General features: G+C 43.0%; 1 protein-coding gene across 2 annotated transcripts in view; it reads right to left on the minus strand.

The window, feature by feature from the left end:
• Window positions 1-18,003, minus strand: part of diaph3 (diaphanous-related formin 3) — a 376,752-nt gene that overhangs the window by 91,309 nt on the left and 267,440 nt on the right. For both annotated transcript variants that reach the window (XR_008386878.1, XM_053634162.1), the window contains one exon: window positions 3,232-3,367. Coding sequence is in view for 1 of the 2 variants with exons in the window: in XM_053634162.1 (XP_053490137.1) it covers window positions 3,232-3,367 (136 nt within the window). In the remaining variant the exon portion in view is untranslated. The remainder of the gene's footprint in view (window positions 1-3,231; window positions 3,368-18,003) is intronic.

Consider the following 18,003-nt stretch of genomic DNA (forward strand, 5'->3'; position numbering starts at 1 on the left):
CAGCACTCGTGGAACGTCGCTTGTCCAATCAAATTAGTGGAGCGGCGCTAACTGTTATATAACACCGTGTAGCGCCCCCTACCGCCCGCCTGCAGGAGACTGACTTGGTTACAGATTCGGCTTTAACGTCAAAGCTTAAAAATATACGTATATCCCAGCAGATTTAAAAATGCTATTATGGCTGCGAGTGCGCATCAGTTCAGTTGCTCGGTTCTGATGGAAGGGCATAACCCACTGAAGCTGCAGGGACTGTCCTTTGAAAAACATCGACTCGTTCCCAGCCCTCTTTGAAAATGTACTCACAGAAATGTATTTTTGCCCTTTATCTCTCCCATACTCAAAGCTGAGGAAAAAGCCTTCAATTCGACTCCTTCTCATGTCTTTCCGTTTAGAATATAGTGGCAGTCCTTGCTCCCGAGTCCTCTATATGCACCGATATAACGCCGCTCCACATGCAACATAATTACTCCATAATTACTCCAAATTACACGGGATTACTCATACTGCTCGGCAGTGAGTAACGGTTAGTAAAAAAGCTCCCTTGGGTGCTTGGCCAACTAATAATATTAATGAGAACGAAGACGACGACGACATGCGATTCAAACAGCATGTCTACACACTTTTGGTGCTTGGCCCTTTAATAAAAAGCAGAAGAATGAAAGAAAGAAGACGACGACGTACAGTTCCAATAGGGTGCCTACACACCCTCTGCGCTTGGTCCCCTAATTATCTCACTAGTTACACACGAAAGGCAAAACATAAAATAATGATGGGTGAAGGAATGGAAAAACAAACAAACGAACCTGCTTCAGAGGAGACACTTGAGATGTACCAGTCAAGGCAGAGCAGAGAGTGATGTGTATGTGTGTGTGTGAGAGATAATCAGTTGTATGCACTCGTGCAGTGTTATTGGTGTACAGGCCTGATCAGCAGAGAGAATGGGGAAATTGTTTTCGCTAACAGTGTGCATGGCTGATTCTCTAACCAAATCACAGCACAAATATCATTTCCTTTTCTTTTTATTCTATTACCTCCTCCACTCAGTCACTTAGAGCGCTGCTTATTGCCTTTCACGCACGTCTGTGTCTGTAGATATTGAATAGATTTCCTCTTTCATTATAGTTGAGTCTAGGGTGCTTAATACTTGCACGGGATCACACACCACCAAGTCATTCTCTGACACTAATGACGAATGCATTGTTCATGCCACAAGCACTTTGAGTCTGGGAAACAGATATGAAACTATTCTCTCCCTTCTGGCTAGAACGATTAAGTGATTTTATATTTTAGAAAGGGATGTGTCTATCGGTAATAGCCGAGACGTGTAATGTGTAAGAGAAGCTGCTTTCTGGGGAAGCATGAGAAGTCTTTTCTTGGACTGCATGGTTCGGTGTTTGTGTGTGTGTGAGTAAGAAACTAATATTACAGACATAAGTAAATTTACATTTATGTAGTCAGTGACATTTTCACAAGAACACAGAACATTACAGTAATATGAATGATGTCACTGGGCTTTCTACTTTGGATGGATTGGGTGTTAAATAAATAATAAACCTCAATCACTTCCTCACATGATAACGGCCATGCTGGTGTGACCTGGAACACTTCTTTTAATGCAGCCTGAAGAATACGAAAGCAAGCGCAGACTGCCATTTGCGTTGACAAATGTCACGACATCCCAGGTGTGAGGCACTCGGATAACGGAAATTTCCCCTCTACCTGGTGGATCTGATGTCAAGTCGTCATGACTTACCGCATGAGGGATCCTCAATCAAGTTCCTCCATGCTGCTATTAATGTGAGTAGTAAGACTCGCATTAAGAAATAAGAAAAGAAAAAAAAACAACTTTCCTACAGTGTATTGTAGTAAAAGTGTGTGTGTGTGTGTGTGTGTATAATATCAGTATTATCATAAAAAGACTGATGACTGCAGTGGTCTGGAACGGACAGAGCTGTGTCTTCTTCCTCGTTCTTCAAGGGCATGCACTCAGTCTAAACCCTAGACTGCATGTTCAGGCGTGTGCACTTAAAAGGCCCGGGACTCAAAAACGTGTCCTCTTTATTTTCAATGGGGCTTCCACGATGACCCTTGGACTCACTTACCTGTCCACGCCGTAAACCAGTATTTCTCACGTCACCTTCCAGCAATGTCGGCGTTAAGTGGTCAGGGCGAGCAAATAAATAACATTTAGTACCAAAAACACTTGGCGTACGTACGCTTGTTCCGTTCTTAACATTCGGTCCTAGTTTGTATCTTGAATCCGGTAGCGAGACTCGCTGTGCTACTACATGCTTGTTTAATGTCCCCAAAAAATAGAGTAACAACGTTTTTCGCTGTTGTATTTAAGGGCAATTTGAGAGAATCAAAAGATAAAGGGGAAAAAAATAAAAATAAATCATTGCCATGGCTAGATGCAACAATATCCTTAATAGTGTTGCTAACCTGGGTCGGTTCTAAATCTGTTTCTGCGGTTCTGTTTGAGGGCTTTAACCGTGTTAATTGGAGTGCAGCAAGCTGTTTTTCAGCTCATTGTGACACTAATAAACAGTAAAGCACTGAACGGATGCGCTTTATACACCAGTGTTTCCCTCCCGAATCTGCTCTGGAGTCGAAGGGTTGGTTGTGCTGGCGTTCTAGCTAGTTATATTATTTGCGTGTCTATACCGCTCTAGACCATGGCAACCAGTACTGACTCAAGGAAGCGCCACAGGCGAGCTTGGAGAGAGACGTAAAGAGAAAATGGCTGCCGTGGTCATAGGGCCAGATGTAGAAACGTTTGCGTTAACCTGGGTCAGTAAGAGATCTGTAAAACCGATCAGTTCCTGTACTATAGGAACTGACGCCATGCAGATCCGGAGCGGACGCACTGCTGTATGAGGACTTGTTTTCTGGGTAGTGTATACGGTAACATACATCATTTATTCTTTTCTAACTCGTGCACTACAGCTAACTAGCATTACACCAGCCCACAATATTTCGTTACTCTCTCTGATTATTTTCCTACTCAACATTTACTACTTGAAATTTAGAGCACGACGAATTACTGCAATTCCTCTAGAAGTTAAATTAAAAAACAAAACAAAACAAGTGTCTGGTAAACGAATTCAAGTAAACGTATAAGAATTAGCAGCCGCATTCAGTCCTCCGGTTCTCCATCTTCGAGATTTAGGAAACACATTCTGTTATATTCAAGAGCTCTGAAGTCCGCTCCAGTAAACCTTTCTGCCTTACCTGCGTTGACCTCCAGCAACCTCTTCTTCCTCTGCTGTCGTTCCTGCTTCTCGCGTTCGGCCTTCTCTTTGGCAGCCCTCGCTCTCCTCTGCTTCTCCTCCGCCTCTCGCCTCCTCCCGTTCTCCTTCACCGCTTGCTGGAGGGAGGGAAAGAAGGAAATAGCGAGAGGGATGACATTGAGATGCCGAAAAGCAGACAGACGAATAGACAGGCTCGCTTTCGTCTAACCCACATTGCAAAAGAACATTTGTTCACCAGGGAGCACACGGTCGTGGACGAGTGCAAAGGGAAAGGAAAAGATACATAGAACATCAGGTAAAGGAGCAGGACAAATGAAAGAGGAGGAAAACACTCGAGGGGCTGTTGAAAGGGACAGAGATCTCTCATTAGTTGTCAAAGTGTGACTAATAAACATTTCCAAGAAAATACGAGGCATGCAAAAACAGGAAATGGTTTATTTTTTTTCCTCTCCTACCTCCCTTCTCTTTATTTTGATTAGTTTGAGAAAAGTGTTAGAAAGCTGTAGCGTCTTTTGTTCCTGAGGTCTAGGTGTACAGCTGTGAGCACACAGGAACGGAAGAAGGTTGAGGGGGGAAGCGAAGCTGAAAAACATCATTAGGGCAGTCAGAGTGACCCAGGTTTCCACACGCTCTCTTACCTCCCCCCCCCCCCCCCACTTTCAAACCACTCTACAAGCCGTGATACCATCATGGGTTCGTTCTTAAATAAGCAAAAATGGCACATTTCACGAAAACATAAAAGGAGCTAGGAACAGACCTGCAAATATCCAAAAGGCACTGAGCATCTTCACACATGCAGGCTTTATAAAAAAAAGCCCTTTACGAGCACATAATGTAAGTGTCATTACGCAAATCTAAGGCAAGATTTACTTTGGAGAAGATTTAGAAAGCGTGAGAGTGAGATTACTCTGACACCGTCGTATTACTTTAAGGTCAACAAGGGCCATGATTATTTTACTTTTGCACTTGCACAGAACTTGACGTAAAGGTCCTGCTTCCACGAGAACGTACAGCGCTTTCCACCTCTCTCTTTAAAATGTACATGATGAATACATCTGATCAAGGCCTCCTATTCCAGTAATGCACTTCAATATCATTTGTTCATCCGTCTCTCATAGCTGATCGCACAACGCAAAGCCTCTAGTGCACTCTTTCTAGGTATATATTTACTACATGGCTTAAAGAAATCCAGACTTCCAGTTTTATGTTTTTTGTTTTTTTTTTATTAAGCAGGATATACGTGCATTGACATTGTGTATGGACGTAATATAACCTATTCGAAAACGTTAACGTCGCTTATTCCCTGCAGCTTGCTTATGGCCACAGTCTCCCACTATCGCAGTAAATCCATAGGCAGCTAGAGGATGCTGGGAAAGATGCCTGTAAATCACTTTAAAGCAGCTTTCCTGTCTCCAGCTCTCTGGCTGTGCCTTGCACTCACCTATCTCTTTGAGCATTTTCATTCGAATTAGGAGAGAGAGGAGAGCGCTGAAGTGTGAAAGCACAGACAACATCAATATTAATACAGGAGGGAAGAGAAACGAACACGGCGGTAACACAATGTTCAACGGGGTCAGGCTCGAGGACAAAAAAAAATGCCAAGGTGTTTATCAGGAGACAGCTGCAAAGGTACAAGTTTGCATTCAGTATTTATGAGGTCTTTATAAATCCATTTAAAAGGCATCCAGTATTTATAATGCCTTTATAAATCCATCAATAACTCTTACACAGCCATATACTGACCTGAAACATGTCCTACTCTTTTTTTTTTTTTTTACTAGGGTTTGTTTTTCAGTTTTAATTAAACGATATCGAGATTCTCACAATAATAAACACGTTCTCGGGTCCCTCCGGGGCTCTCGGGAGGTTTGTGGAACGGAGATGGCGGCAATGTGTGTTTGCCGTTTCATCAATCCAGACGCACTTCACAGAGTGGCTCTTATCCAGCAGGCAATGAGTTGTGGGGTCTGATCTGGCTGACCTGGTCAGTGGTGTGGTGCTCACAGTGAGCCACACTTGCCTCAAGCATCAATAGAGTGGAATGGCTAGAGGCCATTACACTGCAGTGGTCAAGAGGCTTCTGTAAACCTCGCCAAAGTGATGAGAGTCCTATTTCAGATGCAGCCAATATGTTTTCAGTCAGTTATTTTTAAAAAAAGAAAAATCCTATTTTAAGTATCAGAGATACAGGCAAATCACCTTGATGTCCTGTTTACACATCAGTTTAAAACGATAGATTATTTCATACACATGAACTGTATGTCCTTTTTCGATAATGCTCAATGTACACTCAGTTGTAATAAATAATAATCAAGTTATGATCAATAATAATTGATGTCCTGATTGGTCTTGAAAAATCAATGCATCAGTCCAATCTGTCCGATTGTTACACCCCTAGCTGTACACACATTCTGTACTGCAATGTCCATCCATCCATCTTCTACCGCTTACTGCTTTTCAGGGTCATGGGGAAACCTGGAGCCTATCCCAAGGACACAAGGCACAAGGACAGGGTGTCGATCCATCGCAGGGAACAATCACATACACACTCACACACCCATTCATACACTACGGACACTTTAGACACGCCAATCAGCCTACCGTGCATGTCTTGGGACTGGGGGAGGAAACCGGAGTACCCGGAGGAAACCAGGGGAGAACATGCAAACTCCGCACACACGGGGTGAGAATCGAACCCCCGACCCTGTGAGGCGAACGTGCTAACCACTAAGCCACCGTGCAATGTGCAGTAGTAAAATGCTGAAAACATGACAGATATAAATAATACCGATGACGCATTTGTAGCACTTCCTTTCTCCTTTTTAACTGAAATTACGTACAACAGCCAGCTCCCTTATGAGGATGGCTGTACCAAGAAGGCTCAAAGCTGTCGAGAAGATTGCTCCGGGAATCAAAAATAAAAGAAATCAAACAAATAATCGTAACACATTTTCAGCTATTGTGCTGAATAATTCCATGTGTTAAGTTGCCCAACTGTTTGGCGCAGTATGTACACATTTCCATCACGTTTTAATCTGACGGGAACAGTGCTTGATGTGTTTTAGATATAATAATCTGTTGAGCAGGACTGTGCACCGTCTGTCTCTCTTCCCACTCATAAACGCCCATCAGCCACAAACACAGACGTGCCTTCGCAGTCGACTGAGTGCAACTCTGAAGTGCACATACAATTCCTCTCTATTCTATGTTCACTTGAGCCTCTGCAAAGCCTGGCCCAGCAGCTACTGGCAGTGAGACAGGCATGGTTTTCAGAAGTGCTTGCCTGTGGGAGCTTCTGCTTCTCTGCCTTTTCAGAGTTAGACCGTAATGAAAATGCACACGCGCACTTCACAGATCAAAACATACACTGCTGTTAAGTGATGTGATGTTTAGCATCACTTAATGAGTTCAAACTGCAATTAATTAGCTGACGGGTGAGACATGGTTTATTGTGCTCACACACGAACACATTTTAAAGGGCATCCGGTATGAAAACGCGCGTTTTCCTCAGCTCTCTGAACTAAACGAGCGAATGCAATATAGGTTGTAAACGCTGTCCGGTTCTCCTCAGTCTATACGAGCGATTTATGGAAACTGAGACGTTTTCCCGGTTTATAAACAGATTAGCCACGCCCAGTCAGTTATAACGCAAATATACTTCGCCCACGTGTACGTGCGCGCACATATCCGTTACGTAAACAGCACTGTTCACATACTGACTCGTGGACGGCACGGCGCAGCCAAAACATCCGAGTCCGTCTCATTTCCAAGTTGGAGCGTCATGTTTAGCGATTTCAGACGCGGCGAGTCGTCCGCTTCCCTTTAAAACTTTTGCTGTCGTCGTGATTGTCGTCATGACCTGCATTTCAAATCGAAATCCCTATATTTACCAAATCTAGAAAATCCAGAAGACTGGTACTGGTGTTAAAATTCAAACCCTTTAACTGTAATAGGAAAATCCTTAGTATTAATACTCGGTAATGATCGAGAGTATGCCAAGAGAAACGCAGTCTTCATTTGTTTAGTCCGTTGCAGACAGAGCGTCACACGGTGCTACGCTATTTACGTCGGTATTGCAGCATTCAGGCGCAATCGCGTGCACGAGCGTCGCGCCGAATGACCGCAGGATATGTGCGGCGGCCATCTTGCGTACGCATAGTAAATCAGAAATACGGCCAACGGATCAGGCCTTACCATTTATTTTACAGCAGATTACCACCTCCGCAGTCACCCTGAAGTCTGTGGCTGAGGTATTGGAGTGAGAAATGTCACTGTTGTGCCGTTCCTGTCAGGAAACAAGCGTGACTCTACAGTGCCTACGCTTCCAAATGACCCAAGCATTCAAAAGGAGTGGCTGAGCTTTACTGTTTCTAACTGAGCATTTCAGTCCAAATAATAATAATAAAAAGTAAATGTTTAGCACATTTCAGAAATGAAAGCAGACGTTGATGAACAGAAATCGATGGATTTACCTCAGGTGATAAGACAGAGACAGATGTGGATGATGCTGATAATCAATAGATTAGGTTGTTCTGCCTGAGAAACATACAAAAGAAACGTTGGTATGGGTCTGGCATCTGAGAACTGGGTCTTCCATTACAATCTGCGAACACTACCATCTAATATGTGGCCCAACCGTCGCTCTTCATGAGAAGCCTGATGTAGGAATGGGTGAAGCCAGCGACTCTGTCCCCTTCTCCGTTCATCCGAACCTCAGTGTTGAAATCCGTGGCTTCTTATGTGACTACCCAAGCAGTAAACATGTTAAGGGAGAGTACAGGGGAAAAAAGGCAATGCGGGTTATTGAATTAAGACAAAACGCTGCAATTCTGCTCTCCTCACTTCGCTCCTTCCTCATTAAAAACAGCAGCCTCCTTCCTTCTAGCCGCCGTTTGAACTTAATTATGGCGAGTGTGCCGGCACCGAAGGCCACGTGGTTTCCCCCACCGCTCGAGTCAAATGCAGTCTGACAGGATGAGCTGCCGTATGAAACGCCGCAGACAGAGTGAGTGAAACTAATTTCACAAACCGTAATTGCTTTGCTTCAGGCACAAGAGCACGTCTTTTGTTTACATTAAAGAACACTATCAATGTCAAACGATGTTCTCCGACTTTCAAATTCAATACCGGAACCATCAATATACGCCCGTACTTCCACTGCTGTAAAGATCCGCTCGAAACGAATAAAAGCTTTACACCCAAAAGACCGAAATCCCCTCACAAAGAACACATATTCTTAACACTCTCGCTCCGAATGTAAAGTCAATTTCGACATGGAGCAAGCCAAAGGGCAAATCCAATTTCTACATTCACACAAAATGCCACAGAACCTGTGGCATGGGTGCTACACAAATGCTGTCAATGTGAAAGAGATAAAAATCTGTGCAATGTCGCAGGCCAAGAGAGCGCGAGAGACTCAATAGCAGGTGGTCAACTGCAGCTCAGCAGGTCTCCATTCACATTAGCCAAACAGCCAGTTAAAGACAATACCAACTCAATATGCTCAGTCAATGCCATTAGTCTGAGGGTGAGAGGTCCAAAATAAGTGCTCTTTAACATGAGTTAACAGCTATTAGAGAGCACAGAGGGAGCAAAAGTGTTTGAACTGAAAGCAGCTTCTTCATTCAGTCAACAGCAATGTGAAGAAAAGGGCACATTAATGACAGATGGCTACAGCGAGAGAGCGAGAGAGAGAGACAGAGAGAGAGGGAGAGACAGAGACAGAGACAGACAGAGAGAGAGAGCGAGAGAGAAAGAGAGAGAGAGCAGTGGGAAATTATAGATGTGGCGAAAGGCCTGATAAGTAAATGATCTCTTTACAAGCATATTAAGTATCATGATTTGAGGGAAAGTTTAGATTTTCTCTTCTCATCATTTGTTATTAGTGAGCATCATTTGGATTCCTGTCTTCTCCACACTCCTGCTAAACATCTCCTTTCAATGAGTAAGTGAGGAGAGGGCACCGAGAGGGCAAACTCTCCCACACTCATACGGCTTGAGGACACGTGTAACACACACGCACGCACGCACAAACGCGCACGCAAGTTCAGAGCTCAAGCACCACATGGAATGAGCAAGGGCATATCGGATATTAGCATGTCTCCAGCTGCGAACGCTACAGCCAGTGCAGACTTGCAGCTGATTTAAACAACATGCAAATGGCAGAAGTCATTAGCGAGGTTAGGCAAGCCTGAACTCGACATACATCTGTGCCAATCAGTTATTCCTGGAGTTGGGGTGTTTGCAGATAGCCACAAGTGTGTGTATGAAACCACAACGTTGCTTTTTGTTGCTCATCATGTGGTGCTATAAAAACACATCATAATTATATATATATATATATATATATATTTTGTACTCTCACTTTAATAAACGTCGATTGCTCTCCCTCTCGTGGGCTCGACGGCTCCGAGCAGAAGCCGTGGGAAAGGCCAGCGCAGCACATGGTGGTGTACTGATGAAGCTTTGAGAGAGTTAGATCTCTGGCCGCGTAATTTTCTGGTCAGTTCTACTGTACGATCCGCTGCGTCTGCGACACTGATGTACATGCAGTAATGAATTCGCAGCACTTCCTGGAGCTTCTAGGGAGGTGTGAAATCAAACAGCTATTATTATGTCCCTTGAAAGCCCCATTTCATTCACACGCTTTGATCCAATTTAAAAAGTGAGATCCATTCTATGGGTAATGCAGCTCTTCACGGTTTCCCTAATTAATACAAACACGCCGGTTTTTTTCCTCCCTCCATTTTCTCTAATGCTGTGGACAATGTGATATATTGAGAATAAATCATTAAAAGAAAAGAAAAAAAATGAATAGAAGCTGGTAATCTATTTATGAGTGAGTGTGTGTGTGTGTGTGTGTCTTGTCCAGAGCTATCCTTCTCTAATCAGGTAATGAGAATAATCAGAGCTTGAGGTGTAACATGGCCTAGAGCAGCGAAGAGGAGCACCTTCACATCTGTGGTTCATTTCACCGCTCTATTTATGGAGCGTTCTCGCTTTTTTCCCCCCCGCCCGTTCCACTCCGTATGCAGGCTAATTATAAGAAGGATAACTGAAGTGGGTCGGTATGTTAAGGTTCCGCTCCTCTACTCTCCTCTAAATCTATTCTTACAGGAATTCGGTTATTCTCAAGTGTTTAGCTGGCCTAAAGAGTTAGCAGGAGATACACTGACTTATGGAAGCCCCAAACCAAAGTCATTAATAGGTCATCTAGCGATAACAAATGAGTAATCAACTAAATACTGATCAAGCGTTTATTATTCTCTGAATGGTCAAGAAAACACACAAAAATCACTTTACTACTTACTTTATTCATCGTTTGCGACCCTTTTTATTGTTTCAACATCTCACCACCCAGCGCATTCAATCATTTATCTATTTCACTCCTGCGCACTTCTTTTGTGATACCCAGGCATGATTCGAAGCATTATCGGTTAATTATTGTGCACAAGAAGTGTTCCACTATTACAGTCTAGAAATAGTCCTACTGTATTATTAACTCAAATACACTACATGTGGTTCTTCCCCAAACTTTTGCCACAAAGTTGGAAGCACACAATTGTGTAGAAAGTCTTTGTGTGCTTTAGCGTTACAATTTCCCTTCACTGGAACCAAGAGGCCCAAACCTGTTCCAGAGCATTAGTGAGGTCAGGTACTGATGTCGGGATGTTGAGGAGGTCTGTTGTTCAGTCGGCGTTCCAGTTCATCCCAAAGGTGTTTAGTGGGGTTGAGGTCAGGTCTCTGTGCAGGACACTCGAGTTCTTCCACTCCAAACCATGTCTTCATGGAGCTCGTTTTGTGCACGTGAGCATCGTCATGTTGGAGCAGGTTTGGACCGCTTCGTTCAGGTGAAGGGAAACTGTAACGCTACAGCACACAAAGACTTCCTATACAACTGTTTGCTTCCAACTTTGTGAACCACATACAGGTGTGATGTTCAGGTTTTTAGCCATATAGTGTATTACAGTGCAATATTAATCATTGCTTGGTTATCATCATACTCAGGAGGCAACACTCGTTTGTGCGAAACAAAATCACAACAGGCCAGTATTCATTTTAAAAGTATTTAAACTAAATAATTACCCGTACTGTCCCGTTAAGGCTACGAGTCGATCGTTCCGTGACGGTCTGAATCTGTTTGAAGGCGTTTATGAAATGATTTGTGGTGTCGTCTGTGAAGGATGTTCACGCTGAGAGCGTGGTGTGCCGCTTACCTCAGAGACCTTCAATCGCTCTAGTCTACATTCAGCATCGGTGTCGGAACCAAACCCCCTGGAGCAATCAAACGCCTGGATAGGTGTGCACACGCCTCTCTCGATATCATATGAACGGTGAAGAGATTAGGAAACGTTGCGCGGGCAAAATTGGAAATATATCAATGGCTAAACATGCTGAATTTATATATTTTTTTTAAATTGGGGAAAGTTAAAATAAAAAAGGAGGGGGAAAAAAAAAAATAAAAACCCCACCATTTTATTGACAGTTGGAGACTTCATCAGAAACCTATTAATGGCTTCTGTTGGTTTGGGGATTCCAGATCAATCTTCTCTTGTGCAGGAAATACTGTATGTTTGTGCATGTGACACAACCTATATGTTAAAATTTCCCGATACGGTACTGCATGTGAGACAAGTTAAGACTTCTTCTAGTCTCTCTTTCTTTAACTGGAAAGCAGAGATATAGGGGGAAGGGAGAGTGACGGTAGGAGTGCAGTGATGGTCATACAGGACTAAGAGACTGTAGGAGAATAAAATAAATGGAGTGTATGTGCCAGTGAATGAATGAATGACTGAGTGTGTGTGTGTGTGTGTGTGTGTGTGTGTGTGTGTGTGTGCAGTCATATTGTTTGCCTGACTGTTGGTCCCCTGTCACTCCTCAGCATTGATTTAAACAAGCAGCTATTCAGGGTTAGATGATCACTGGCCTGAAAAAGGACATGGGCGTGTGTGTGTGTGTATGTGTGTATGCGTGTGTGTATAACCCAGTTTGATGACCTTCTATACAGCCTCCTCCCAAATGGCAGACTGCTGAAGCTAAGCCAAAGAGACAAGCTGCACTCAGAGACTGCAATCCACAACAAAGTGGCAACAGCACTCTGATCGTTATTATGCAGAGCCTCCACTGATAGCAAACCACTAAGAGAGCATTTCACATCCCACCAGAAATTGTGTCAAACATATCAAGCGGGCTTTACGCTCTACAATTTTCAGCACGGGTCTTAAAACTCAATGTTCTCAATAAACTTAGTGTCACTGTGACCGAAGACAGGCGATGAGAAAGTTCTGGAAGTGTGAGAAAATCCATCCATCCGTCCGTCCATCCATTTTCTGTACCACTTATCCCACACAGGTTCACTGGGAGCATGGACCATGACCCATGGGAATATGGGGCACAATGAAAGCGGCATCCCACGAACGCGCCAACCACTAAGCCAACTAGAAATATGGTAATGATAAAACGTAGCAGAAACATTCCAGTGGACAGAAAAAGAAAAAAAAAATCACTTTGAAGAATGTATTGAAGTCTGGATTGCGTGGATTGAGGCTGTAAACACGACTTCAAATGCAATTTCTTTCAACTAAGGTCGTTAAAGAATCTTCAGTGTATAATCTGACACGGAGAACATGTGTTATAGCGATGCCTGATATAGATCAAAGATTTTATTCAATCATCTTATATAGTGTGACGAGCAAAAAGACTGCTGAAATGGCGCGGTGCAAAACCTCTTTCAGTTGGCGTGTGAAGACTCTTAAACCCGACGTGACGCACTCGTCATCTGTATGACACGAATGTCACGAGCGAACAGAGGAAGACTGGGCTCGCGAGGAGCACTGTAAGAGATGCGCCACGGGAGCGCATTGTCATGCGTTTGATGGAAGACCCGTCGACGGTCTGTTCGCCAAATCTTCGAATTTCTATCGTGAAATAATTTAAAATAATAAAAGAAATGAGATTCTTCCCATCATCTCCGCAGCCAAGTGGAAAATGACTTTGCATTTCAAATGGCATTTCATAAAGCAGACAGCCCGCGTGCCTCCGTCGTCAGATTGCTACACCGTAACAGTCGGGAATGCGATGAGAGGAGTGCGTAAGAGCATGCGCAAACCCGAGCGGCGGTACGCACACGCTCGCTCCAGCTCATTTGTAACGCGAGGAAGACAAAAGGCACGGGAGCGTGAAATCCATTTTGGCGGGTCATGTGTTGAGCCGTTAGCTTGGCGCTGAAGAGCGCTGTCGGGCTGCTAATTATCTAGCTTTATCTCTGCCCCCCAGGCCTGCGCTGCTGAATGAACGGTGTGCTTAAACCGCAAAGCACACACACAGGGGCTGATGGCTTGGTTTTGGGTAAGTTATGTTTTTATGTATGTATGTATGTATGTACATGGAAAGTATGTTGATGCAAGAGGGACTCGTTTACCACTTGTTAAAAACAAAAAACAACAACTGTGATGTAGTAAGAGGTAAAACACTGGCCACTTTTAGATTGACTGTACGTGGATTACACTGCAATATAAAAGTCTCTTGATTGATATCTACGGTGCCTTGCATAAGTATTCACCCCCTCACTTCGCCTCGCCATGAACACACCTGTTCCAGAGAACACAGCTAAAAGAAACCGCATCAGGGAGACCACGAAGCTATCAAAACAAATTTTCATCTGTTCGTTTAGCGGACGCTTTTATCCAAAAGCGACTTACAAATGAGGAAATACAAGTAAAGCGATATATCAAGCGGAGAACAATACAAGTAGCGCTACTACACAAGACTTTTTATTTAGTTCTAGAAAAGCAAAGTGCACAGAGTACAGGTGTAAGAGCCAGAGTAAGTGTTTGTTTTTGTAGAATAATGTGGGGTCGGCGTTTTAGGGGTTGGTTAGGTGTTCACGGAAGAGGTGGGTCTTTAGCTGTTTTTTTTGAAGATGGTGAGAGATTCTGCGGTCCGGATTGAGGTTGGAAGTTCTGGAAGTTTTATTCTGGAAAGGGATCTTGAGCCATGCTGAGTAGACACTACTAAGCATCGGTCGTTAATCGATAGCAGATTGCGTGAGGGAACGTAAGCCTTCAGGAGAGAGTTGAGGTGGGAGGGTGCTGTTCCAGACAAGGTCTTGTAGGTGAGCATCAAGGCCTTGAATTTGATGCGGGCGGCTACAGGAAGCCAGTGGAGGGAGATGAAGAGGGGTGTGACATGGGTTCTCTTGGGCTGGTTGAAGACAGGACAAAGTTCAAGAAAAGTCTTACTCAACCCTTATTAAAAAAAACCCCCAAAAAAACATGGCAGAACCATGACTCTGGACTGCTAGGCACACTCAAAGTCATAAAGAAAATGTAGAACAACGCGCTATTGAGAATGAGAACTGTTCTATTTCAGCCTGCTCTGTAACTACGTAATACCCGGCTTGCTAACCTGCAATTTAGCACTTTGGATGAGACAATGAGACACTAAACAATGATGACCGCTAGCTGTAAGCAACAATTATTCGAACGTTACGTTTGTAAAACATCTCTGTGCTTGCAGCCAGTTCTTAACATTAAAACTGACATACGCTCCCAGAGCATTACAGAAACTGCACCAAATGGACTCGAAAGGAAAATCTATCGGGACGTCCTTGTTAGGACAGGTTCCAGCGTTTAGGATGGCTGAAGTTCGAAGAAGAACTTGAATGGTTTAGGACACGCTCGGGCAATTAGGAGGGATAACTGATCTGACGAGGTCCGTCTTTGCGGCACCCGTTTCATCTAACGAACTAACATCAGTGAAGATGTCATGCTAACCAAGAATGTCACACCTAGTTAACTAACCTGGCTAATTTATATTGCTTTAACAAACCTACATAGTTGGCCTAAAATATACAGCATGAAACTAGCTAGCGAATGTTAGCCAGCCAGCTCACATTCTTACTGAGGAGTTGCCTGGAGGAGACACGTTTAGCTAGCTAACCTTGTTCAACTACCAAAATCTTTGGATTTCAGAGCCACGGCAACGTCGTCAATGTTGTAATCGTAAAACGTCACGTCTCGAACGTGCCCACAAACACCACCGGTGTAAGCATCAGGGACTTGTACGCCTTCACTTTCTCTATAATAACACTCAGAGTTTCTATGACATATATACACGAACATTTCCAAACACTGCAGGCTAGCATGATTTAGCTACTAACAGAGACTGCTACAAGACATAAGGATCGTCTAGCAGTCCCTCCAGGATTTTCCCATCGCAGAAATGAACTCAAAAATCAAGCAAATGCCACAATATTCAGAGGACCTTGCAATTTTTCCTAAATTACTGCAGATCTGGGCCAAGACGCTTCATGTGATGTCATCACAACTCGCATTCGGCCAAAGCCCTCTTCAATTCACATGTGTTGAACATGAGTACAGCTAAAAGGGCTCATTTACCAACAAACATCACTGAGAAACAATTGTGCCATTGCAGTTTCGCCAATTCAAGTAGTTTTACGCAAACTTGCACTGAAAACGCAGGAAAAAGCCGAGCAAAACGACGCATCTTTGGCTGCGAAAATCTCCGCGTCATCCTGTACAGACTGTTCTAGTCTGAAAGTTTACCCGAATATTGCCTTTTAGTGCTAATCCATAATAATAAGTGGCTAACATTCTATCAATCGATCCAGTTCCTAAATATGATAGGTTCTTCAGTCAGATTATAACCAAGCAGTGTCAGGTTGCGAGGCTACTCGGGTCTTTTCGCGACTTTTGCTCGCAGACACTGAAGCGGTCTATACACATGCAAGCGTAATTTCTGTGTTAACGCAACAGCAAGAAGCTAGTCCTGTGAGCGTATAACAAGCAGCTAACGCAAGAGCGGCTAACACGGTTTTGTTTCGAACGAGTCGTAAACATGCCGGCTAGATTTCCTAATCGAGTTCAAACTATGAAAGTTCGTTTGTTTGTTTTCAACACTATGCAAGCTATAGGTCTGTAATCTAGCTCATGCCACACCTCCGTAGTGTTACTGATTTTGTCAAGCCGTTGTTGTGTTCAGTCCTCTCTGTAACCACGCTGTGTAAATTTCATAATATAGCCATTTATTTAAAAAAACTGAACTCACAACATTAGCACACAGGTAATTAATTCATACTTGTAGATGAAGCATGACAACCACCTGTCAGTGTCTGACATCCAGAACAGATTATTAGAACTATACACTATACAGATGTCCTAAAAATACAGATAATAATTAAGGACCACATGCTCAGTGGGTAAAAAACGAAACAATGATGTGTTTATTTTCTGAGGATTGTTCGCCTGTTTAGTCTCCAGATCTTTATTCTAAAATGAAACAATTAGTTCAAACACTATTTTAAGCATTGTTTTTCTAAACAATCTGCTATTGAATAAATTTGTGTCCTTTATCAAACAGAGCATATTTCATATTTTAATATGCACAACAGTGTGCCATGTTGGTGAAGTGAGAGCTCTGAACAGAAACTACCCATGTCAATCCGATTTTAAAGTTGATCTAGCAATTATTCTTCCTTTTAATATACACTACGTATATGGCTAAAAGTTTGCTGACACCTGATCATCTCTCCCATATGTGGTTCTTCCCCGAACTGTTCCCTTCACTGGAACTAAGAGGCCCAAACCTGTTCCAGCATGGCAGTGTTCCTGAGCACAAAGCGAGGTCCGTGAAGACATGGTTTATGAAGGTTGGAGTGGAAGAACTCGAGGGTCCTACACAGAGTCCTGACCTCAACCCCAATGAAGATGTTTGGGATGAACTGGAACACCGACTGTGCTCCAGACAACAGTGTCTGACCTCACTAATGCTCTTGTAGCTGAATGAGCACAAATCCCCACAGCCACGCTCCACAACCCAGAATAATGGAGGTTATTATAACAACAAAAAGGGAACAAGTCAGTATTAATGTCCATGGTTTTGGAATGGGATGTTCAATACTCAGGTGTCCACATACTGTAACTTTGGCCAGCGTATGATCAGACTGCACAGTGTATGATTGATTAGATTGCAGTGTATGATTCGATTGTACAGTGTATGATTGATTCGATTGTACAGTGTATGATTGATTCGATTGTACAGTGTATGATTCGATTGTACAGTGTATGATTGATTCGATTGTACAGTGTATGATTCGATTGTACAGTGTATGATTGATTCGATTGTACAGTGTATGATTCGATTGTACAGTGTATGATTGATTCGATTGTACAGTGTATGATTCGATTGTACAGTGTATGATTGATTAGATTGTACTGTGTATGATTCGATTGTACAGTGTATGATTCGATTGTACAGTGTATGATTGATTCGATTGTACAGTGTATGATTCGATTGTACAGTGTATGATTGATTAGATTGTACTGTGTATGATTCGATTGTACAGTGTATGATTCGATTGTACAGTGTATGATTGATTAGATTGTACTGTGTATGATTAGATTGTACAGTGTATGATTCGATTGTACAGTGTATGATTGATTAGATTGTACAGTGTATGATTCGATTGTACAGTGTATGATTCGATTGTACAGTGTATGATTGATTAGATTGTACTGTGTATGATTAGATTGTACAGTGTATGATTCGATTGTACAGTGTATGATTCGATTGTACAGTGTATGATTGATTAGATTGTACAGTGTATGATTCGATTGTACAGTGTATGATTCGATTGTACAGTGTATGATTGATTAGATTGTACAGTGTATGATTAGATTGTACAGTGTATGATTCGATTGTACAGTGTATGATTCGATTGTACAGTGTATGA

The sequence above is a fragment of the Ictalurus furcatus genome, chromosome 10, assembly GCF_023375685.1.
Source record: "Ictalurus furcatus strain D&B chromosome 10, Billie_1.0, whole genome shotgun sequence".
In the NCBI taxonomy this organism is placed as follows: Eukaryota; Metazoa; Chordata; class Actinopteri; order Siluriformes; family Ictaluridae; genus Ictalurus; species Ictalurus furcatus.